The sequence below is a fragment of the Cololabis saira genome, chromosome 3 (genome assembly GCF_033807715.1).
Source record: "Cololabis saira isolate AMF1-May2022 chromosome 3, fColSai1.1, whole genome shotgun sequence".
NCBI lineage: Eukaryota > Metazoa > Chordata > Actinopteri > Beloniformes > Belonidae > Cololabis > Cololabis saira.
Genome location: NC_084589.1, coordinates 22,463,308 through 22,488,289, shown reverse-complemented (window position 1 = coordinate 22,488,289; position 24,982 = coordinate 22,463,308). Strand labels below are relative to the sequence as shown.

At 42.6% G+C, this 24,982-nt stretch overlaps 1 protein-coding gene across 3 annotated transcripts in view; it reads right to left on the bottom strand.

The window, feature by feature from the left end:
• kmt2bb (lysine (K)-specific methyltransferase 2Bb) overlaps positions 1–24,982 on the bottom strand; it is a 30,416-nt gene that overhangs the window by 2,731 nt on the left and 2,703 nt on the right. For 2 of the 3 annotated variants that reach the window (XM_061716534.1, XM_061716536.1), the window contains exons 3-35: positions 21,423–24,935; positions 21,143–21,324; positions 20,836–20,955; positions 20,448–20,634; positions 20,094–20,325; positions 19,949–20,016; positions 19,596–19,853; positions 19,368–19,474; positions 17,078–17,203; positions 16,455–16,568; positions 16,171–16,317; positions 15,980–16,072; positions 15,775–15,892; positions 15,573–15,686; positions 15,227–15,411; positions 14,960–15,061; positions 12,983–13,093; positions 12,765–12,841; positions 12,327–12,544; positions 12,092–12,195; positions 11,872–12,009; positions 11,525–11,683; positions 11,300–11,417; positions 11,123–11,201; positions 10,596–10,756; positions 10,337–10,504; positions 5,829–8,868; positions 5,276–5,376; positions 4,948–5,085; positions 4,603–4,855; positions 3,444–3,551; positions 3,239–3,322; positions 38–167 (exon numbers count right to left, since the gene is read on the bottom strand). In XM_061716534.1, the coding sequence (XP_061572518.1) occupies positions 38–167; positions 3,239–3,322; positions 3,444–3,551; positions 4,603–4,855; positions 4,948–5,085; positions 5,276–5,376; positions 5,829–8,868; positions 10,337–10,504; positions 10,596–10,756; positions 11,123–11,201; positions 11,300–11,417; positions 11,525–11,683; positions 11,872–12,009; positions 12,092–12,195; positions 12,327–12,544; positions 12,765–12,841; positions 12,983–13,093; positions 14,960–15,061; positions 15,227–15,411; positions 15,573–15,686; positions 15,775–15,892; positions 15,980–16,072; positions 16,171–16,317; positions 16,455–16,568; positions 17,078–17,203; positions 19,368–19,474; positions 19,596–19,853; positions 19,949–20,016; positions 20,094–20,325; positions 20,448–20,634; positions 20,836–20,955; positions 21,143–21,324; positions 21,423–24,935 (10,853 nt within the window). The remainder of the gene's footprint in view (positions 1–37; positions 168–3,238; positions 3,323–3,443; positions 3,552–4,602; positions 4,856–4,947; positions 5,086–5,275; positions 5,377–5,828; positions 8,869–10,336; positions 10,505–10,595; positions 10,757–11,122; positions 11,202–11,299; positions 11,418–11,524; positions 11,684–11,871; positions 12,010–12,091; positions 12,196–12,326; positions 12,545–12,764; positions 12,842–12,982; positions 13,094–14,959; positions 15,062–15,226; positions 15,412–15,572; positions 15,687–15,774; positions 15,893–15,979; positions 16,073–16,170; positions 16,318–16,454; positions 16,569–17,077; positions 17,204–19,367; positions 19,475–19,595; positions 19,854–19,948; positions 20,017–20,093; positions 20,326–20,447; positions 20,635–20,835; positions 20,956–21,142; positions 21,325–21,422; positions 24,936–24,982) is intronic. The other variant, XM_061716537.1, reaches the window with a different exon arrangement.

The window sequence follows — 24,982 nt, the reverse complement described above, 5'->3', positions numbered from 1 at the left end:
GAATGCAAGTGATCAAAATCATTCAGGCAGAACAAACCTTGCCGTCGTAGTACTTCTCTCTTTTGTCGGTGAGAACTGAGCGAATGACGATGCCAGCGTACTCGATGACCATCTCCCCTGCTTCAATGTTCCTCTTGCAGAATAGACCTCGTCCGTGGATAGCAGACCTACAACAGTTAAAAGATCAGAACTGGCTGAGTCGCGCTACCTCATGTTCTTCTGATGGAGTCTGTGAAATGGGTAAAATGGGTCTGTACTCACAAGTTGGAATTTCCAACTTCCTAGTAGGAAAACTATAATGCCCACTAAAGTGTGAGTTCCGATACAAAAAGTTGAGACCCCGTTTACTCCAACTTCCAAATCCAACATGGTTGCTACTTGAAACAACAGCACCTAATTTGACTGCTTTAACAGTTCTTGTTTTATTTGCATTCATTTAACATATGCATAGTACTGTTTGCTTTTTATCATTGTCTGCCCTAAATATTGTCCACAGCACTGTTATGGATTGTCAACAATATTACCATAGTGAGCTGCTCTGTGGCACAGTGGGTTAAGCAAGTGGCTCATATACTGAGGCTACAGTCCTCCTGCAGCGGTAGCAGGTTCAAATCCGGCCTGCGCAGCTTTGCTGCTTGTCATCCCCATCCTCTCTCGCTACCCCCTTCCTGTCTGCAACTTCAATAAAAGGGCCACTAGTGCCAAAAAAATCTCAAACAATATTACCGTAGTAATATTGTAGCTAATATAACAGTAGGTAATGGCTAACATTAGGAAAGGTTAATTTTCTGACTTTGCAACGGAACGAGGTCGACACACCTCTCTTTCAATAAAAGCATATATTATTCAAAGCAAAGGTAATGGACACATATATAGAAACACAATAAGCAAACAAAGAAGAATGCACACATGCATGAGATAAAATGGCAACTTAAATTGGTTTTGTCGGTTTCAGATAAGATAAGAAATCCTTTAATAGTCCCACAGAGGGGAAATTTCTAATTTTCCAATTTTCCTTAGCATCTTTTCACTTTCTGTTTTCAGAGCTATCATTATTATTATTGTTATCATATTATTGCTATTATTATTATCATCATCATCATCATCATCATTACTATTATTATTTTGTGTAGACTTATGATACTTCATTTGTTTTTTTGTATACTATATTCAGTTAAAAGGTGGGCAAGATAAGCTTTATGCTTCAAGCCCAGACCTTTTCGCTCAAATAATCATAATGTTGACCAGGGAAAAACCTGTGTTATCTTGTTTGTTGATTTTTGTTTGTGATTGACCGAAATAAATATTAACTAACTAACTAACTAACTATAGCTTCTTAAAAACATCTAACATCACTTTTAGCTTTGTGTTTCTACTTTTTTAGGGAAGAAATAATAATAGTCCATAGTTTCTGCTCCAGAAAACTTTCATGTTTCAAGACCAAAGTCTGGTTTTAATAGGTTTCCGTGTGTTTTGGTTCTGGCTGCCTCCCAACCAGAAAACAAAAAACAGATGCTCCATCCAGGAAACTTTTTTTTCAAGAGTAATGAAAAGGGGTCATGCAGGGAGAGTTGTGTACGCTCTGCCTTATAATAGGGAGGTGATTTCTGACATACTTGTTGTTGCCTATGTTAGCATTTTCCCTATCTTTATTTGCATTAGCAACAACATTTCTCAATTCTGCCAATTGTTCCTTAGACTGCTCAACCACAGTCTATGGAGCATGCAACAGAAAAAAAGGAACACGCTGCAAGGATGGCAGTCAGCCACCGACCTGAGGAAGTGGCTGATGAAATGTTTATATTTGTGTAAAAGGGAGAAGGGCAGAACTGAGGCTCAGTACTCAGCTCTAGACAAGTAAAGTGCCTCTTATCATTGAATTGTCAAATATACTGTATGTGGGTGGACATTTATAGACCTGGGGGGGTTGTAAAACTGTAAACATTGTGTTTATCATGCGAGATGCTCTGAATTGACCACAAAATTTGCTTACATTTCCCCAAACTGTTTGACCAAGTAAATCTACAAATTTCCAGGTTTTTTAAACCGCTTATACATGTGGAAATCCTTGAGGACCCAGCGCTTGTGCGGGAGCTTGTTTATAGCCCCCCAGCTCAGCTGCCATGTGTTGGAGTTTACCCCGGTGAATGAGAGGGTCGCTTCTTTGTGCCTTTGGGTCGGGGTTGTCCATAACAAACACCATGTTCAGGCATAAGGGTGTCCGTCAGTGCACGTTGCACCAGGACAATCTACGGCAGAGGACGATGATAGACTTTGCTGTTGTTTTGTTTGATCTGATCTGTCAGATGAAGTGGATGGATTCCGGCAAGGCTGCCCTGTGTCACAGGTTCTGTTCATAATCTTTATGGACAGGATTTCTAGGCTAAGCCAGGGGCCAGAAGGAGTTCAGTTTGGGAACCACAGGATTTAATTTCTACTTTTTGCAGATGATGTTGTCCTGTTGGTTTCATCGGACCAGGGCCTTCGGCATGTGCTGGTCAGTTTGCAGCCACGTGTGAAGCAGCGGGATGAGAATCAGCACCTCCAAATCCAACGCCATGTTTCTCGACCGGAAAAAGAAAAAGGCCTTCTCCAGGCAGGTGTAGAGGTCTGGCCACAAGGACAGTTTAAGTATCTCTGAGTCTTGACTGGAGTGAGGTAAAGATGGAGCGTGAGTTTGACAGACGGTATTGTGACGCCAGTTATGCAGTTGGTATACCGGACCGTCGTGGTGAAGAAGGAGCCGAGTCGAAAGGCAAAGCTCTCGATTTACCGGTCAATCTACGCTCCCACCCTCACCTATGGCCATGAACTTTGGGTCATGACCGAAAGGACAAGATCGCAGATACAAACGGCCGAAATGAGTTTTATCTGCAGGGTGGAAGTCTGGGCATCTCTGCTCAGACTACTTCCCCCAGGACCAAGATCAAGCAGATGAAAATGGATGGTTATTGTATAGCCTGAATTATTTGGGTCTGAGAGTTAAGATTAAATCAAATCCAGTTCTATCAAAAGAGAGAAATTAAAAAGGCGATCATAAATAGACACGTCAGATGTTTTTACGCAGCTATATTTGTGTTTTCTAGTGTCGTTTCACACGAATGTTGGCATCAATACTTGGAACAAGAATAGAGCTGTGACATCTTGGTTACGATAAACTAGAGGATGCTATCCAACTTAGAAATAAGTACTTTAAAGCTTTACACAGAGGTCAGTTTGCTTTGCAAATTTGGCTGACCTGTACACTCCCACGGCCTCCTTGGATGTCCTTTCCAAATGTCTGAAGCGCATGGCCATGGGTAACTCCAAACTAGTAGCCCGTCTAAGAGGGGAAGAAAAAAAAGTAGGTATAAAGTTACTTCAATGTGCTTTTGAAAACACCAAGAAAACATTTTGACCCAGAAAAATGTTGCAACAAAAAAAAAAAAAAGAAAAACCCTGACCTTGTAGACTTCAAAAGAACCTCGTCTTCCTCATCATCATATGGTCCGATGTCAGGAAGCTGTCTGTGCTGAGAAGCCAGGAAGTTGAACATGTCAAATGTGGATTTCCTGCGAAAACAGAAAATCAGGTTTAAAGATATTTCATAGCGTGGCTGTTGCAGTGAGCAGAGTAGGGGATTTTCTAACTGCAAGTGTCCTTGAGCAAACCACTGAACAATATACACTGCTTTCATACTGTTTATAGACAAATCACTTTGCAGAACCTAGAAAATGTTTAAAAAAAATGTTTACCAGTTTCAACAAAAATAAGTCAAGTTTATTTATAAAGCACTTTAAAAACAACAGCAGCAGACCAAAGTGCTGGACAAGCGAAAGGAGAAACAAAACCAAAACAGGAAAACGTAAAACATAAAATACATAAATAAAATAAAAAAATTATGGTAAGTTAAATGCTTTTGAATAAAAATGAGTTTTAAGATGAGATTTAAAAACAGCCTTAGAAGGAGCCTGGCGTATGTGCAGTGGCAGCTCGTTCCAGAGTTTGGGGCCAGTTACTGTAAAGGCCCGGTCCCCCCTGCTCTTTACCTGGAGGGGGGACTGTTAGGTGGGTTTTGTTCAGCTGACCTAAGAGCCCTACAAGGTGTATGAACATTTAAAAGACCTGAGATGGAAGAAGGTGCAAGACCATGTAAAGATTTCAAAACACAGAGAAACAGACAAACACAGAGAAGAATCTTAAAATTTATCCTATAACAGACAGGGAGCCAATGAAGAGCTGCGAGCTCAGGAGTAACTGGTCAGCCTTCACGTTCTGGTTAGGAGGCGAGCTGCAGCGGTTTGAACGAGCTGCAGACGGGACGGGAGGAACAGCTAATGCCTGTATACAGTGCATTGCAGTAGTCTAGGCGGGATTAAACAAAGTCATGTATAACTTCCTCAAAGTTTTTGAAAGATAAAAAGGGTTTAAACCTGGACAAAAGCCTCAACTGGAAGAAACTAGATTTGACAACTTCGTTTGTTGCGTTCATTTGTTTCTCTATCTTAAAGTTGGAGTCCAAAATGACACAAAGGTTTTTGGCAGCATCTCTGACATGTGTTCCAAGGGGGCCTAGATGTACATATGAGTCACAAGTCAGTCACAAATAAGAAGCAGACATACCTTTGATAAAGCTCAGAGCGGGCGCAGCCACTGGGGTTTACTGGTAGATCATCCTCCTGACTGAACTGCTTGAAGAAACGGAAAGGATGTCGCTGGCAACGGTGCGCTCCTTCAAGTTGTTCCAGCAAAAACACCACTGCGTCATGGACCAGGCCCATCATACGGGAACCAGTAATCCACTGAAAAGTCAGAGGCCTCAGCCTTGCTAAGGCCCTTGCTTCCTGCACACCATCTACCACTGCTTTCCAAGCCACTGAAGGAGAGGGGAGAGTTAGACGCCATTAGGTAAACAGAAATCTAAAAACATTTTGAGCAATCGAGGGACATTTTTCTTAATAATCTTACCCTCTATACTGTCTGCCTCCACACTGAAACCGTCATCACTGGTTATCTCAAACAGCAAATGTGGCTGGTCCCTGTTATTTGGAAATCCCTCCCCCTCATCAGATGGTGCTGGTTCCTCGTCAGAAGCAGAAGCAGTACCTACAAAAAGCAAAAACATCTGATGTCAATCTACTGATTGCACATTCAGTAAAGGTCCTTCCTTCAATTTTAGAAAAAGTGTTGGACCGTACGTGAAATATTTGGGTAATTTTAAAAACTTTTTTTCCCCCCCCAAATCACAAAAATAATGATATCACGTTATAGTTAGCTAGTTGTAGCTGAAAAATACCGGAGTATTTCTTCCAGTCGGTGAGGTTGAGGTGTCCCACCGATTCCCACGTATGCTGTTTCTCTTGTTCACCCTGAGACAAATAATTCCAAGGCTCTGATCTGAGAAAATTAAAGCAAGTGACACATTTTAATATATAACTCATAACAAGCAGACTTGCTTTTTTTTATAAAAAAAGAAGTTCTTATAAAAAAAGAAAAGCAAGTCCCAATAAAATGGAAGTACCTGAAATGAAGACTGGGAATTCATAACATTTTTTTTTTAAATCAAGTAAAGTTATAATTCGTTTCTCATGTGAAATGGTTGAATGATAGCTTAATAATTTAGCAAAATTTAATCTGTATTTTGTAATGCAAATGATCACAACTGCAGACATTAGTAGGTGAAATATGTTTGAGGGTTAAATATTATGATTAGCCAGAAGAGGTGAAATGTGAAAATGACAGTTTTTTTTCTTAACGATTGATGGCAGTTCAAAGTATAATGCAATTTAGTGACAACATAATGACTATTTTTATATCTGTGATAACTACATTTGGAAGTAAAAACTTACCCCGAGCTATCAGAATAGCTATTGTGCTCCTCCTTTAACTGGTCCAGGTTCAGGACTTCTTTGACTGTGGGGGTTTTGATGCGAACTCCTGAGGCCCTGCTGGAGACGCTTGGAAACGTTGGTTTACGAGGCTTCTCTTCTTCGCTGATTGGCTCTGGTTGGAGGAAGTCAACTTTAGACTTCTTTGTAACAATGCGGTCTGAAAGTGAGGACACTCTCTTCATGCGGACGTGGGTGCGAGGGCGAGGTGCAAGAGCTGGTGTAGGTGAAGGAGGGCGGGGTGGCACTGGAGGCTCTGGTTCGATTAAAAGGCCAGGTGGCAAAACTAACGAGGGGCTCATTGTTCGAAGCCCACCCCACTTGGGAGTGTAGTTACTCGCCATTGCTTGATTGATAATTGCTTGGGCACTTTCAGCAGGAGTCACTGGAGGATTCTCAACAGGCGGGCCAGGCTGCCCTGCAGCCTTGGATGACTTGGATTTTCTGGATGCGTTAGTTTCCTTTTTTTTCTTTGGTTTTTTCAGCTCTGGAACGGTTTCATCTTTTGGTGTCTTTGTGTTCTTTTTTGACTTTTTTACACTAACCGTTGCCACTGCACCGTTGCTATTGCTGGTGAGCAGCTGTGTGACAGTAGCTGGATTCTGAACTGCGGGTGTGACCGATGCAGGTACTGCGTTTGTCACGTTGCCCCTCGGTGATGGAGCGGGCATGTTACCAGCTGCTGCCAGTGTGGCGGAAAGTGCGTTGCTCTGTAAAAGATTGGCAATCTGATTGACACAATTAAAGGAGGGGGAGCTGGGAGTAGGCAACTGGAAAGTGTTGCTCTCTGGATTTTTTACAAAGATCTGCCCAAGGCGGTTCACCAGTAGTACATGAGGTGTAGGATCTACATTTGGACCTCCCACCTCTTTCACAGTAAGGATGGCATGACCAGGTAATGTCTGGGGTAACACGGGCTGTTGAGGCTCAAACGCTGGCCGGGGTGTAGAGAAATTGATGGAGATTGAGTGGCCGGATGTACCGTCCTTCTGCACAGATGAAGAACTGTAACCATTTAAAACCACTGGGGCAGAGGTTTGCAGTGGGGTTGCGGTGGCTGAGCATTGTGTGGACAGTGCAGAAAGGGATGACACTGATGTTGAAGAAGATACAATGGTGACGGCTGCAGAGCCAACAGATTGCAATTGTGTGGAGTACAGAGGCACAGAAACAGTACCACAAGAGCCAGCCGGGGGACAGGTGTCTAGTGCAGCTGGATCATTTTGGAGAGCGACGTGTACCTGTGTCTGGGTCACATCTTCAACGGGAGTGAGGGTTGTTAGTTTAGTGGACATAGGTTCCATGCATGAGAACGTTGTTGACTCCTGTCCCGCTGTCACTGGCTGAAGAGTAATGTTTGCTAGAGGAGGCTGACTGTAACCTGGTAAACAAGAAAACATCTGCAGAGAGTCTACAAGGCATTGTGAGGAGTTCTGTACGCCTGCAGACATTAAAGGGGAGGGCCGAAGCAGACCGAGCTGGGAACTGTGAGTATTATCTGCAGAATCTGCTAATGAGGGCTCCATCAGATCAGATGTTATGTGGTTCATCAACACGGTAGATCCCTCAGTTAATGATGCAAGGTTGCTACTATCAGGCTCTGAGTTGAGGGATTTACAAGTTTCTGGCTGGGTTTCGAGTGGTCCGTCTTGCAATACCGGAAGCAGGTCAGTGAAACGTAGACTATCACATTTCTCAAGAACAAGAGAACTTTCAGAAGTCAGGCCTAAATTGGAAGCGATCAATAACCTCTCTGAACATGATGTCTCAGGCACCTTCGTGAGCAAGTTAGGAAGAGCGTTATTAACTGGAGTAGGAAGCATGGTGTCCTGATCTGCTGGGGGAGTTTCCAAGCTTTGACTGACATCAAAGGATTTAGATAGATGTTGAGCTGAACTATCACTGGTACCTTTTGTTGCGGCTGAGATGGTAACGGACGAAGACTGTGAGCTGGAGGCATGTGTAATGCTTGTAGTTTCAGTATCAGGAACTGTTTTATTAACTAAGTTTTTACTTTGCAGCTGATTTTTACCAGGCCCATACACTTTCTGGGCATCATCAGTGGTTGCTACACTTGCGTCACTCTCCGTACCGTCATCTATTCCATCGAGCTGAGCCATGGGCCGGGAGGAAGGAGAGGAAGGAGACTTGGAGCGATCTTTTGATACTGGGCAACTGACTATTGTTCGCGAAAAATCAAAATAATGCTCCATATCATCATCTGAAGATGTGTTTCCCAAGTCTTGCCTGCCTGAAACTCTGGGCCGTGGAAGACTGGCAACGAGGGTCTTTGTTTTATGCACCTCTTGGGCTCCCTCCCAAAACCCCTCCTGCTCATCCTCTTCCACTACTATTTGCCCCCCACAGTTCATTGCCACCCCTTCATTGAGGAGTGTTTCTTCAATCTCCAGTTCTGTCCGTAGCTCTTCCCCCAGACTGGAATCCTTGTGGAATGAACCGTAGGAAAACTCTTCATCATCCCTTTGTTTGTCTAGGTCCACGTGGGGGGATGTGCCGTTTGTTGGAGAGACATCTTCTGGCTCTGGTGAAGCTAAGAAGTTGTGTGGTACCTCGACCGAGTCCGACTGGTTCAGATCAAAAGACAATCGATTTCGGTGTAAATGCTGTACGGGTGAAGAGAAGGGCAGACTTACAGAGGCTGCACTGTCCTGCCAGGGAGACTGAGGAAAGAATGACGAGGAACAGTGTGTTATTGTATTTCCAGGGCAACGGAGTGAAGAATTGCTTCTACCTCCGACTGGGCGGGATGACGGACAGTTCATCGGGTTGTCAGAAGCACTGAGTGGGAACAGCGGAGAGGTAGGCACGGAAGATTTTCCAGCACGGAAGGTAATTGGTCCAGGTAGAGAACCCAGGGGAGGGGGGGACATCTGACCGCGCAGACTTGATGTCTGCGAGTGCGGGCTGTGGCGACGAACTCTTCGAGTCTCTTCCAAATCACTTATGGTCAGAATGTGGTGAGGTTTTGCCTGGGCTGTACCTGAGAGGAAGGGAAAGTGAATCAGTAAGCTGAGGGCGCATGCGCACGCTGAGACCGGTAGTAAGGGGGGGAGAATCTAGCGGCGTCTTTGTGTTGTGTCTTCTCTTTTTTTAAATCACACCAAAAGGGGTTTTTATTTTTTAATCACATCAAAGGGGTTTTTCATAATTTTATAAAAAGGCTTTTTATTTTACTATTTTAACTTTAACTTTGACTCTAATATGGATTTGCTACGGTCCAAACTGCTTATTCTACTCTCTTTTATCTTTTAATACGCTGTATGACAGCCGTGCAGGCAGGAATAAAATGGACGAACTCCGGGGAAAAGTCCACTTCCAGAAGGATTTTATAGACTGCTGTGTGATGGCGCTAACAGAGACCTGGCTATCCGAGCGGGATCGGGACGGAGACCTGTTAATCAGCGGCTTCGGAACTCCACACTGACAGGATCGTAAAGCTGAGGTGACGGGGAAAACACAGGGGGAGGAGGGCTCTGCCTAAACATTAACCCTCGATACTACAGACAGATACAAAGGCTGTCTGGATCCAGTTTAAAAGACGTCTCTCATCCACAACACGACCAGTTCCAGCTACTTCAGTCAGGATGCAGATATAGAGTACCACGATGCAAAACCAAACATTTCAAACAGTTTTATACCTACTGCTATAACCCTCCTAAATGAATAGATATGGTTTTAGCCTTTTATGTTGTGATTATGGTTTATGTTTATGTTGTATATATGGACTGATGGTGATTGGGGCTGGACCCGCTAGACCACCGTATTGCAAAGCAAATTTACCTTCGTGTACAATAAAGTTGAACTGAACTGAGAGTAGGGCTGCACGATTAATCGTTAAAAAAATCGCGATCTCGATTCATGCTTGAACGCGATCTCATTTCCAAATGACGACGATTTAAAAAAAAATAAAATAAATAAATAATTTTTTTTTTTTTTTTTTTTTTTTGGATGTTTATTGTTTTTATGTTCAATGTCAGCTGTTACAAAGTTGATGCCAGTCTTTTATCAGGCACCAGCATATTGTAACGTTTACCTTTTGTATCGGCAGCTTCTTAATAGCAGCAAAAGGTAATGGGGGGTTCATCCCAGCCAGAGGAATAATTTGTTGCCTCAGAACTACAGGATCTGTTACAAGTCCCCTTTCTGAAAGGGTGTTCAACTCAGGGAGGAACAAATATTGTTCAAAATTGTTATTATTGTTTAAATTATTCAAAGGTTTGTGTAAAGAAGACAAGAGATGTTTATTGTAATTATATTTTTGTTCAGCTGTTGCAAAGTTAAAGTAATAAGTGCAATAAATTTTATATTGGAAAAAAATCGTGAGAGAATCGTGATCTCAATTCTAAGCAAAAAAATCGTGATTCTCATTTTGTCCAGAATCGTGCAGCCCTAACTGAGAGTGTAAGCAGAGACGTAAGCAGAGGGAAATAATTTATGAAATCATATACCTGGTGATGGCAGGGGTCGGGACATTCCTCCAGCTGGTCTCCTGTGGAGGGGATGACTGGGAATCTTTGGCTTTGCATTGTGATCAGACTTCAGATGCGGACCTGGGACAAAGCTTTCATCTGTTTGGGGTTGGGTCTCCGTGGTATCAGTCTCTTGAGCTCGAGATTCTGAAGAATCATTTAGTACAAGAAACAATTAGTATCTTTTTCAAGCTCCAGGACAACACATGTGTGGGATAGTTTGTAACAAAACACACACCGGGAAGGCGACGGGGGCTGTGAGAAATAGTGTGATTGTCTCCTTGTTCAGGCATGTCTTCAACAGGGTTCTCTGGAACTACAGGCCGGATTTCCCGGACTGTACATGTATACTTGCAGCGACGTAGTGGATTAACCGTACTCCAGTACCATCGAAAACACCTATGGGTGAAGAGAAATGACACAATTCTCAAAACTAATGGATGCAGTTTTAGCTGATAAGTAAAATTAATAACAACAAAGAAAAAGAGAGAATTGATAGAAAGAAAATGGTCTAAGAGTTTCTTGAACAGCAACTTCCAAAGTACATGAACCAAAAATGTATTCTGGAAGACACTGAAGACTGAAGACACAATACTCCAACAATACCTGTACATATGTACATACATGTTCTTATATCTCCTTGGTCTATTTCAGGGTTTATTTTTGTATTCAATATTCCTTCAAAACAGCATTTTTCCAAAACTTGCTTTCCATTTCATGTTGCAGATTTGCACAATTAGGTTGGAAAGAGAAAATGCAACTTACTGAAAACCAACAGGAAACAATTTGCCTTTGCTGGCTGATAGTTCAGTCAGCCCACCAAGCTTGTCAATATGTAACGAGCCTGAGTAGAAACAAAACAGACACCAATTATCAGTTTAACAACACCTCATACGAGTAAAAGCCAGAATAGAGTGATACGGGCAAAAGAAAATAAGTTACCAATCATCACACTGATCAGTTCCGGTTCCAGTCCGGTCAAGAACTTTCTCCGAAGGCTGATTCCCTCAAAATCCACATAAACTCTGTGATTTACTTCAAATTCTTGACCGGTTATCATCTGTGCAGCAATGGAAACTCAAGTCAGAACACACACTCCAGTGAATGCCACTTTTAAGTTGTAAAAACATTACATTAAATAAAATAAGGAGGAAGAACAGAATTTACCCTGCCGCTGATGAGATGTCTGTGTTTGTAGCAATAGACTTTTTTATCATCCTGGAACACACACTGTCTGGAGCGTGCACACATAAAGTGGTAGTTGCTTTGACAAGATGTCAGGCAGCAGCCCACGGTGGCACCAGTTTTATTGCAGCGCTCACATCGCTGATGATATTGGGAATCATGGGGGTGAAGAGCAAAATAGATGAGTCCAAATAATAAAAGGAACAGAAGTCAGCTGCAAGTTTATGCAAACTCATCGACAGGTTTCTAAAATTGTTTTATCAGAAATTAATTGAAAAGAGTCAGAATTTTAACCAAACATCTTTTGATGAGAATAATGATGAACTAACCATCAAGCGCCCTCTTGTGACAGCGCTGTGCACATGCAGCAGAGAACCATTGTCTTCTTCAAACACCTCAGCTGACCACAGACAGCAGTTGACATGCGCCCACTCATTCTGGCCCAGGTAAAGTAACCTACCAGCTTCCTGTGAAGCATCACAGAAAAGTTTCAAGTGAAGGTAACATGTTATTAATTAAAACACTCCCAATCATAAATGTATTTCTCACATCAGGTTTGAGGTCTCCGTATTTCTGACACAAAGAACATTGTCTCTCATCATCTTGTGACCATCCAGTGTCGAAATCTGCTTTTGAAAGTCTGCCTCTTTTTCCTATGAAAGAACACAGAGGTATAAAAGAAGAAAAAAAGAATAGAAAATTAGAGTGCCAAACTAAAAGATGAAAAAAAAACAAAAAACATGAATGTTAAACTCCAAGTATTATTTTTATGGTCATATTTTACCTTTGAATCTGACAGCCCTGCTGGTCTTGAAATGATTCCGGCATGTTGCTTCCCCAGATATCAGAGAAACTCCATCTTCCTCCTTGATATCTAAACTCTGTCCATTGTCATCCTGCAGGACACCCAACGGGGGCCTGGACGACAGCTCTTCCCTTTCCTGCCACTGAGCGTAAACATGCTCTTTCGTGGGAGGATGAACACTACTGGTCAGCATCCCCCTACGCAGGAAATAAAATAATTCAAAGGTTAGCAAGTCTTAGTTAAACAACATAACTTCCATCTACAGTGTATACACAAACATTATATAAAGATATAATAGAATATGTGTTAGGACTGTAAAATAGTTCCTTTTGCAAAATGTGCACTCTTAGTTTGATCCTAATTAAACAGTATTTTTCCAAGTACACACGTTTGTATGAATCAATAAACGTTACTCACGTGGGCAAGTCTTTGGTACAAGGGTTCCACACCTTTGGGTCTTGGCTGTTGAACCAGTTAAACACCTCCTCAAGGAGCTTTACGAAAAATATATACATGTAAATATATTATAAAGTTAGATACAAGATTTAGTTTTTAATACTCCATTTGGAAAAACACAAATGCAACTACTTTGAGACAACGCTGAATAATTTCTGGGATAATTCAGGACCTTTCACCTTTAAGTAGTAAGAGCGTGCCAGGGCAGTGGGTCGTCGTTCCTCAGGAAGATGTTCCTCTTGTTCAAGCCTCTTCCGTACCACTTGAACCACATCTTCATGGAACATTTTCTATTTAAAAAAAAAAAAGAAAGAAATTGAATCAGTGAGGCCGCAGACTGCAGTGCTGCCTCCTACTGGCAAATGAAAGCTAATCTCTCAAAGCTTGATATCACACTCCTACAATAGCTCATTTAACAGTGCACACAGATTAGCAAGTCACATTTTTCCAGCTTTGATTTGCTTTAATATAATGGCCAAAATTCTTTTTGTCCCTTCAACTATAAACCTACATCCTCCTTCAAGAAACAAAAAAGGATCAAAACATTGGTCACGTGTATAGAAGTGTGCAAGAATGTCTGGTAACCACATCTTATTTATGCTTTCATATTGTGCCATAATGAATTTTAGGCAGGATCCAATTCAATAAAGTACTACCCACTAACATGGCGTGAAAAGCACGTGTAAGCATTAATATCACTGCATATTGAACCTTTTCACCCTTTTTGTTATTTCTTACTGATTCACATTTTCCATGAAGGTTTGTACATTTATAAATGTTTTCTCACTTTTACATAAACATTTCAAAATGATCAAACTGTTTCAGTCAGTGCGGTTAAATGCACATCCAAATCAAACTATTGGCAACAATCTAGCTAAGGATTAAACTGGAGTTTCAGAGAAATCCAAGTGTACATGCACAAGAAGACAACCGATTATTGAGTGAGGTGCGTTCGACTCCACAAGGCTAGGTGGCGCCACACAACTTTCACATTGGCATTCTTCCGGTACAATTAGTAAACAAGCGTGGAGGAGGACAACAACATGTGAAAAAATGGACGCTAATGATGCAGCAGCTCTGTAGATATCGTACATACTAAGCCGGATCATGTTGCAGGTAAGATGCACACAAAGGGTGCTGTCACACCTGTCCCGTTTGGAGCAGTTGTTCCGGAACAGGGAGCGTTTCCCCCTAAAGATCGGATCGTTTGGTATATGTGAACACAGCAATCGCACTCGGAAGCGGCACAGAACAAGCGGGCCGAGATCACCTAGGAGAGGTGGTCTCGGCCCGATTCCATTCGAGACCTGGAGCGGTGCGTTTTTTTTATTTGTAGTGAGAACATAAATGACACAGCAACCGACACAGCAACCGACACAACTCCATTCATGTGTATGTGCTACCGGCGCAGGAGAAGAGTTGGCGCAGCCTCCACCCCTTCCTCTCCTATTGAACGTGTAGAGATGTCGTCACAGCGCGGCACGGTGAAATTAAAAAATGTTCAATTCGGGCAGGGTTTGTGCAGCTCAAACGCCGCTGCAGGCGGCCTCTCACCCGCAGAGCGGTCCGCTCTTGCTCCGCGGTAGCACATAAATGAATGGGAAAGCCGGCGGCGGTCTGCGCTTGGCGCCCTCTCTGTGAAAGAGGCTCGTTGTTGTTCCCGGGGTACGGAAGAGGAAACTCCTCGCGCATGGCATTTGTTAACAGCTTTGAACCACTACAGACGGTTGCCTTGTGAACACAAACCCCACAAACAAGAAACGAAACAACTGTATCGATTTAGCCCCTGAATCGGAACAAAACAAACGGGCCACAGGTGTGAAAGCACCCAAAGTCTCCCTCTTCTTCTTCTGTTACTGTGTTGTTGTGATGCCGTGACTGTTATGATTCCCGCTCCAGCGGCTTGTCACTTCCGGAAGGGGGATCCCCGGGGCAGCCACTAGCTCGGCTAAGCGTGGGTTGGTATACATGCCGAAATAACTCGGATTAGGTAGCATTATCTTCCAATAAAAGCTCAATCTCAAGAGCTTCAGATCGCTTTGACTACAGCCCAGCTAAATTGTATACATGGCTTTTAAAAATTCGATATCGGTCGGATTAAGGCAACAATTCCAATTTCTGTTGACTGTTAACATTGAAATTGGCTCTGTACTCACCAGTGTAGTATAAACCCCTTTGTCGAACTTCTTGCCAACAGCTCTGAGGTCGCATGCTGGCCGGCCTTCAACTCCACTGTCAGGGTCCGACAACTTCTCACACTGCAACAGATAGCAAGTCTTATTTGATACCTTTTGTTTACAGACTTCCAGGGCTTTATCAGTTCCTGACAGGAGGCAAATACATTCCAGTGAAAAGAAACATCTTATTTGCCACATGGTGTTCTACATATCTGAACTATTTCAAATGGAGGATGATTGTCCTACCAGTGAGCATGTAACAAGGTGCTGGGTGAGGGTGGAGGAAAGTAAGCAAGCTAGTACTTTCTCCACCCCGGCTCTGAGCTCGATGTAAAGCAGCTCTCTCCAGGCGCTTGGCTGGGTCACACTGCACGGCCGACATGAATACACCACGCTTTCCGGCAAGCTGGACAGAATCTCATACAGCTCATCTGAAAACATTTTAGAGGCAGTTTGGGATGGAACAGTCAGTAACAGGGACAATTTTATTTTATGACGGATCCAAAAAGGGAACCTCGCATCAAAAATGGAAGTGTGTCACCAGTCTTAAAAAGCCACCAGAATGTAAAGCCATTAAAAAAAAAATAAATACCTGTGAGATCTTCACACTTGGCATGTACCCAGTGGTTGCAAGTGCCACACTGCATCATCTGACTGTCATAGTCATTGTCTTCATAACACTTGAAGCAGATTGGACAGTAGTTACCTAAAAGAAAGAGGCGAGGCGTGCTGTTAGGCAGAGAATACATACAGGAAGCTTTGGTTAACCAAAGGATAAATAAACCACCCCTCACCCTGTTCATATAGCTTTGAACAGTCTGGACAGAGGCCTTTGTCATGGTTCCACTCAATGTCCCAACTCTTCCCCGGCGTGACACCACAACTTTTGCACCTGATGCATGTCATACAAACCTGCAGGAAACCGATCATTTCAGCGGGACAATACGACTGACATTAACATATTCAAGTTCACATACATGCATCTTCTGAAAAACCTACCCAGGCTTTCCTCTTCTTGTTCTGTTTTGGATAGTTGGGCCCCAAACATGAAGCATGGTAACAGTTCTGGCATCGTTCGCACTCCAGTAAAGGCTGAGAGTGACAAAGAGAGAAAAGGTGAGGCGCCCATTGACTGAGTTACGGTAGATTAGTCGGGTGAAAGCAAAACAAGGGGTTTTATCTGTCCATACCTTTGATAGCTTATTTCTACTGCCGCACACATGACAAAACTTGCAGCGTCGGCAGCACCAATTTTCCTTGTTCTCTTCAGAGGGCCGCTCCGCTGGTTCAAGGCAAAACTGGTGAAAGGGTTCACAGCATACTTGGCAATATAACATCTGTAAAAAGAAATTCACAAAAACAGGAAGGGTTCATTTGAAAGCAGTCTTCAAATAAACAATGATTACTATGAAATAACTCAAACTTTACATATTAACAATGATTAAAGGAGGAAGAGGGGGGACTGGGCAGTCACCTCATGTTGTCCTTTACTGGCACAGAGGAAGCAAACGTAGGGTGGCATGAGAGGTGCAGAGGAGAGTATACTTAGGCCACCCATATTCCAAACGTTCTCCAAAGTACAGTCCTCCTGCAAGGGGAAAACAACAGGTATGACTGTTCACACTCAAACAATAACGTCCATTTTTGTCACGTTGCTGTGTCTGTCATGGAAGGAAAATGAACTGATCAAGTGGTGAAATAAAACTGTTAAGAAATCACTTTTGATCAACAGCAAAATCTAATGTTTTTAAAACTGTTGCTGGACTACAAATGCACCATAGGGTGGATTGGGTGAAACGCATTTCAAACAAATAAAGCAGTAGTATCTTTTGGGGGATTTGAAAACAAACACTGCCCTCTACTGGGCAAAGACTGAGAGCTATATGAAGTCTCATGAACTGATGAATTATTTCATGTGCAGCTTATGTCTTTATCTCTTAAATAATGAGGGGAAAAAAAGTTTATTTTTCATCAAAGAGGCACGAGCCAGAATTATCTGCTTTTAAAACTTTCTGAACATACAGGAATATACAGTAAAGCTTGTTTTAAAAAGTGTGAAAAATACAATGCATTGTAAAGAAAAAACATGTCCTGTACCTTGAAGTCAACCCTGATTTTGTGAGTAGGTTTGGAAGATTCAACTTCTCGCTGCTCAAATCCGTGGGCAAGGGCAGCCAGGACACTGGGAGGAGTCTGTTCCAAAGGACCCTGAGGTGGAAGACCCTGAAAGAAAACTGCAACTTGAAGTAGGCGGTAACAATACACTCTAAACTTGCTGACTTTCTTGATTTGAACTTGAACGACATGTGACAATTTCACAGAACAAAATTAAGCAGTGTCTCAGCAGGGTGAATAGATTTAGGTCTGCAGAAGCTTAAGCTTTTTCCTCTTGTTTAGGTTAACATCTTTCATCTTCAACAGACCTTTAACTCACAGCTTAATAGATAAAGAATAACAATTATAAGTAGAACTGCAGGCAGTTATACCGGGCTCCAACCCGGTTTCACAAGTTCTATCCAAACAATCACTGTGCCAAGCCTGGTTTTAAAAGAAACAGCAGGTAAAAAGAACCTGCAATGACACACATCTACATATATTGCAAAAAAAATGAAAAATACCTGTGTATACCTGTGTGTATGAATTATGTAAAAAAAATAAATCATAACTCTTGAATAGCTTTTCAAAATATTCTACAAATAATATGAACCGTGTCTGCTCCAATACAAATAATATTGGAGTCTCTACATAAATATTTGACAATAAAAAAAGTTTACTTTTTATGCTTTTCATTAAATATTCATTAAATAAGAAGTTTGTCTAAAATGTTTTAAAATATTCACATGATACCGACTGCGTTTAGTCTGATATTCTTTATTGAACTTTGGACTTGTTCTTGCAAAATAAAAATTGACTAAGCAGATTTAGCATTTTATGAGTAAATATGATAAATGCCTGTACGCTGACATTTTGTCAAATCGTAAGCAAATTTGGTAGGCTTTACAAGTACTATCCAAATAATCTGTATGGCATGTTTGGTGTTAATGGAGACGTCAAGTAAAAGGATACTTAAATTGAACTAATTTACATAATTAACCAAAAGTAGGGGATATAAAATTAAAAAGGGTCATGGTAAATGGCGTACACTTGTATAGCACTTTCCAGCTGTACTCCTACAGACCCAAAGTGCTTCAAAGTGCAGACATTCACCCATTCACACACCGGTTGTCGGCGGAGCTGCCATGCATCGACGCTGGCCTGACAACCAGGAGCAACTGGGGGTTTGGTGTGTTGACCAAGGACAATTTGATGGACACAAGAGGAACTAGGGCTCGAACAACTGACCTTCAGGTTGATGGGCAAAGGCTCTACCAACTGAGCCTCCTACCCAATCAAACAGTTGATTTTTAATGATCTTGTAATTAAATGTAGCTGAAGAGATGATTACAGATACGAAATCATTTGTGTGTATGTTTTTCAAAAAAATCATAACTCCAGAGCAGTTGCTCCAAATATTCTGAAAAAAAAATATGGAATGGAATTGTGTTTGGTATACTAGGAATTATTTTGGTGTGCTTACACACAATTTTTGAGAAATTAAAAACAATTTTGTGATTTTGGCAACTCATATATGAATTTTTTTAATATTAAAAAAAAATAGCATCCATCCATTATCTATACCCGCTTTATCCTTTGCAGGGTCACGGGGGTCTGCTGGAGCCTCTCCCAGCTCATTTCAGGCGAGAGGCAGGGGTTACACCCTGGACAGGTCACCAGTCCATCGCAGGGCCACATATACAGTATACACACAACCATGCACACTCACACGGGCAATTTAGAATCACCAATTAACCTAATAAACCTAATATGCATGTTTTTGGACTGTGGGAGGAAGCCAGAGTACCCGGAGGGAACCCACGCAAGCACGGGGAAAACATGCAAACTCCACACAGAAAGACCCTGCTGGGCCTGGGAGTCGAACCGGGGATGTTCTTGCTGTGAGGCAAGAGTGCTAACCATCAAGCCACCGTTCTGCCACCAAGAAATAGCAATGATACTTAAAATTCATAAACATATTCACACATAATATAGGAAGTGTGTTTTGACATTACTGATTTTTTTTTGTGGTGCACTTCAGAGTGATATTTACAGAGTTACAAAAATATCCCGTCGGGAAAATGCTCTGGGCCCTGTTAACGGTTTTGTTTTGTTTGGGCTGCCCAATGACTTTTAAGGGCGGAAGAACAAGAAAAACAATAATAATAATAAAAAAACTGAACAAAAACAACAAGGTTCCTACACTGCAGAGTGCTTGGAAAGGCGATGCATCGCATCAGCTTGTTCCTGCGTTACTCCGCAGGCTTGGACCCCTAATAAAAAGATTACCCACCTTCTCAGGTTTACGCCGAACTTGCGGTACACGGTGTGAACTCGATTTGCGATGCCTGACTTCATCATCTGATGTGTCTTCCAAAAATCCATCCAATGATACGAAGTCTTCAAGACAGGAGAAACAGATTTATCATTCTCAAGGCATTTTATTCTGACTAGTTAAAAGATCTTTTAACTTATTAGAAGTGTGCATTTATATGCTACAGCTATCAGAGCATTGGACTACCTTGACCGTATCGAGGGCCACCAGCCTTTCTCCTTCCTGGTGAGGCAGAGCTGGGGAAAGCTTTATCATCCAGATCCGAGTCGTAATCCACCAGGTCGAAATAGACACGGGGTTTCACAATTCGCTTTGGCTGCTTCCGTACTGATGGGCTCTGGCTATCACCAACGAGACCTGACGGGGAGTCCACAGCACCCTCGATCCCTTCATCATTACTTGAATAACCAGCACTAAAAGATGATCTCCGTCGCTTAGAGGAACCTTACAAGAAGAGTAGAAAATGACTTTAGTTGGTGCTGCATGTTTCAGGGGAAAGTACGGCACCACGACACTTGCATGCCTGAGTGAGCCGTTACCTTTGGGTGCAGTTCTCCCGCTAAGTCTGCGTGCCTTTCTTTCTTCAATTTGATCGCATCTCTTATACCTAGTTGTGACAAAGAAGATGTTCATATCCAGGAATTTTCCTAAGATGCAGAAAAACATGTGATCAAGTAAACTTACACACAACACTGACGCTTCGTATTAGGACCTCCAAACTTGGGTTTGTCAAGGCAGTTGATACACTTGCCGCAGTCGTCCTCGTGGTTGCAGCCCTTGCACACTCCACACCTCCGAGAGCGGTAACCAAACGGACCAAGTCCTTTCCGTTTAGCAAAATTTGTTGGCTTCTTAGACTTGGTTGCCTTTGGTTCTGACATCTCAGGACTGTCTGACTCTGACGGGGACCCAATTTCTACACACACACAAATACACTTGATTAAAACCCAATACGAGACATATTTTGCTGGATTTGATCTCATTTTATCTTTGGTCACATCAGCGCTGCAACAGAATATCAGTCTCAATCATAACCACCTTTAGTGACAGCTGATGGAGAGATGCCAGATCTTTCATGCAGCGGCAAGGCGCTTAGTCTGGGAATGTCATCTGGTACCAAAGCTCGAGGTTGCCCCAACACCACCGAGGCGGCGCGGCACACATGCTTGATACGTGGACCTCCGGCTCTACGGAACTCCTGGCACAGTGGGGAGACTAGCTGTGGCTGTGAAAAATACATAAATATACAAAAAATAAAAGGTTAGATTTTATAGAGTCTCCACTTTTCCCCCCAAAATGTGGATCAATGGTCATTTATTTCAGAACAATGAATTCTTGGATTTCTTTTGTTGGATTTTGTACAAAAATGAGATTTCCTGCTGGGTCAATGTTTCCTCCCCTTGGGAGCATTGATTTGACCACTTACTTGTCCTTGAAGCGGCTCTGTCTTGACTGAAACATCGGGATGAAGGTGCATCCTCTCCTTCCTCCTTTGTCTCTTAGAGCTGATATCGTGCGACCTGGCTCCAGCCGGGCCGGATAACAGCTGCAATGTCAATAACAAACACAAAGCATCAACACACAGCTCAGACAACGTCTTGTTTCATTCAAAGAAACTTGTGTCTGTATGACAAAATCTGTAAAAAAAAAAAAAGGTTTTAATACATAGGATTTAAGTTATAACAACAAACAATGTAAAGACAGGTAAAGAAGTCTGTTGTTTTCAGTCTCACCCCAGAGGACTTGAGCTGTTTCTGCTGATCGATTTTAATGAGTTGAACCTTGGCTTTCCTGAGGAGATTGAACATTCTTTTATTTGCACCAGTGAGGCGTGCTCTTTGTGGTGCTCCCTTCTCCACCGACCCATGGTGAATGCCTTCCCCTCTGCCTGAGGTTTGTACTGATGGCAACTCCCCTATTGATAGAAAGTAATGATACATCTGGTCTGTTCTTCACAGTGACAAAGTTTTATGAGTTAAACATGAATTAGAATGATGATTTGATGAAAAATACCTGAGTGAAGCTGGGCAGTGTCTTTCTGCGCTGAATCGTCCTTTTCACCAAGTTGTATCTGAAGAGCCTTGGAGTTCATGGTCCGAACACACACAGAAACTTTTCTCACAACCCCAGGAGCATTAAGGTCTTCTATCTTGAGCTTGGACTTGTCCTTTTCTGTGCTCGTATCTCGCTGCCTTAGACTGATGCTCATGGCCTCGTCGTCAAGTCCTTCTGCTAAATCCACAGAGGACTGAACGGCTTTACTGACAGCTTCAAATTCTGTTGTGTTTTTGCTTTTGTTAAGTCCCAAATGGGGTTTCTTTAACTTCTGGTAAATCTTGAGGTGCGCTGCTTGCTTGTTAAACTTAGGTGGACTTTTCTTTTTCAGAATGTCCATGAGGTTGGATGAGAGTTCTGGGGGTTTATCCACTGGGGTAGGCAAAAACAGGTCCTCACATTTACTCTCCGGAGTTTTATCCAGTGTATACATTTCCTCACCAGACTCCTCTGACCACCTGAAGCTTGAGTTCTTTAGAAAGGAACTCTTTTTTCCATTTTTGCCACTTTTTCTTTCAGAAAACAGGCTATCGATGCTGTCATCTAGGTCCTGAGCAGAAAACAGATCCACATCAAGCTGCGCTTCACTCAGTATGTCCTCGTCATCAATTGGAAGGATTGGGGATATTGCTCGTTCTACCCCGTCATCTCGCCTCTTCCCTGGACGAATCTGCAAACCCGGTTGGGAGCCCTTCTTTGGAGAGTTTCTTCGAGGCAATATAGACATCCCAGCATCATCCATAAATCTTTGTGGAGTCTTGATGACCCGCGAGGATCTGGCACTTACAACAGGCATAATGAAGTGCTTGATGTTTTTTACAAACTTTGACTTACTGGGCTGAGCATTTACAGCATCTGTCTGTCCTCCATAAACTGGCGTGTCTGCTTCTTCTTGCTTCAAACTTTCTTTGTCAAGTCCCATTTCTATCAGTGTGGAAATGAATTTCGACTGGGATTTGGGAATTTTAGATCCAACGAACTGAAGACCACTCTGTCTCTTCTTGTACTTTTTATGAACTCCAATAAATTTGGGGCTTGGGGATGGTCTTATAGCTGCCAATGAACGGGAAAGGTCACCATCTGACTCAACAATGTCTGCAATCTCCTGACTTGTAGATATTTCAATTGGAGCAAACTTCCCGTCTTTCCCTCTGTGCCTGTGCTTTTGACGCTGCCCGATTAAATTTGTAGTACGCCTCTTTTTTAATTTTCTGAGAGATTTCCTTGATTTTCTTAGACGACGTAGACGACTCTCTGATACCACAGACCGCTGACTGTCAATCAACTGACTGTCTGTTTCCTCTTTTATAGGCAGGTGTATCTGTTCTTCTTGCACTGACACTGTGTCCTGTTGGGTTTCTGGCTGAGTGCACGCTTTTGTTTCTGGCTGACTTACTTCTACTACAAACGCCTGAGCATCTTCTTTTAGAACAGGCTCTGTGCTAGAAGAGTCGACTGCAACTGTTACTGCGACGGCTGTGTCGACAGTCGTATCAGGAGAAACAACAGCTTTCTTTTTTTGAACCAGCTTCTTCTTCCCTACTTTATTATTTCTACATCTTCTAGGTTTGGAAGGCACAAGCAAGGGTTTGGCCTCTTTAATCTGGGGTTCGACCTCATTCTCTTCCTTCTGTGGGGAAACATCACCGGGTACTTGTGGGGGATCGTCAGCGATCTTTGAGGCATCCTTGTCCAGATTTTCAGAGGAGTTTACAGCAGTCACCTGTGGTTGGTCCTCAGCCAAAACATGACAGGAGTTTTCAGGAAGAACTTGTGAGCTGGAATCTTCAACTGAAACCTGAGCGGAAACTTCAACTTGCACTTGTGGAGTATCTTCTTCTTGTGAACTCTTTCTCAGCCTCCGTTTCTGTTCAGTCACCGGTTTCTGAATGACAGACTTTTGTTGCGGTGAATCAAGACTTGAAGTCCTCCTCCTTAGTCTTCTAGTAGGTGCAGCGTCAGCAGGCAGACTCGGTAACTTATCCTCATCAGCTTCACTTGGATCTTTCACAGCATCCTCTTTCTTTTCAGGAACAGGACTGACCTGCTGGATCAAAAAGGAAGGCTTTGAGCTCTTGTGTTTACCAGGAGAGGAGACCTTTTTAATTTGAAGAGGGGGCACAACTTTTCCGCAATCTGTTTTACTGTTTTCTTGTGCATGGGTTTCTGGTGCAGGATCTACTTCAGCTTCTGGTTGTAAATTGGACTTTTCCAGGTCAGGCTTGCTTTGCAGATCCTTTTCATTGCTCTCTAGACTTTCACTCTCTTGTGGGGCGGTATTATCCAGTTTAGGTTTTTTATCCAGCACCTTTACATTTTTCTTGACATTGGTGTCAGCAGGAGCAGGCTGATCTACTTCCTTCACAACCTCTGCTGAAGTGATAGCCTTTCCAGGATCTGATGTGTGACTTCCACTACTCACTAATGTTAACGACCAGACATATTTTCTCCGTTTCTTCTTTCGAGATGAGGTCTTCCCACTGCCCTGTGCATCATATTTAGGGTTTCTAATTTTTAACAACTTTATGCTTGGAACCTTCATTTCCTTATTAGAGAATGACAAATTGTCAGAAGGTTGTGTGGCTGAATTATCAGTTTCAGTGGATGATTGGTCTTGGTTTTCTGGCACTGTAACATCTTTATTGAGCCTCCTGCTTTGCCTTCGTCCGTTTCTTCCTACTGGTGGTTTAGACTCCTCTATTTGTGAAACTTCTGGCTTGGAATCTGCGAGAACGGCAGCGGTTTTCTCCTGGGTTTCGGACTCAGCTGCACTGTCTGGGACACTTTTAGACAGTGGGTCAGGAACTCTTTTACTCCGAGTCACACGTTTAGCTGTGGAGCTCTGACCTTCCACCAACTTCTTTTTCTTTAATTTATTTGCAGTCAGTTTTGGCTCTGAAGACTCACAGTCCTTTACGGTGCCATTCGCTTCTTTCTTTTTTGATTTTTGGTCATCAACCACAACTTTGGCAGTAGCCTGTCCTATAGGCTCTGCTGCCTTTATCGCAGACCTCCCACGTCTTCTTGCAGGTACAGTCCCAGCTCCTTTATCCTCTGTGCCATGTTTCTCCTCTTGTGGTTCAGTTTTTAATTTGACGTGAGCGCTTGCAATCTGGTCACCCTGAATGTCCTTGGCAGTAGGCTGATCCTGAATTTCTTTAATCTTCAACTTCTTCACAGGTTTTTTCTGAGGTTCTTTTACAGTTTTCACTTTCTTCTTGGTCACTAACTTTATAGTAATTCTCGGTCCTGCAGTGGACACTCTGCTTTTCGTGGACTTCTGATCCATGTTTTTTCCTTTCAAGCTTTTCGTAAAATCCTTGCCTGCTTTTGCTTCAACAGATGTGCCATGCATTTCTTCCAAAGATTGTTCCTCCTTTACAGGGACAAGAGGGGCAGCTGCCTCCACTGCAGGCGTTTTAAGTGGTAGCTTCTCACTCTGTCGTTTAGATTTTGTGTTGGCAGCCTCACCTACAAGACAAAAAACATAATAGTAAAAGTAAGAAACAAATCTTAAC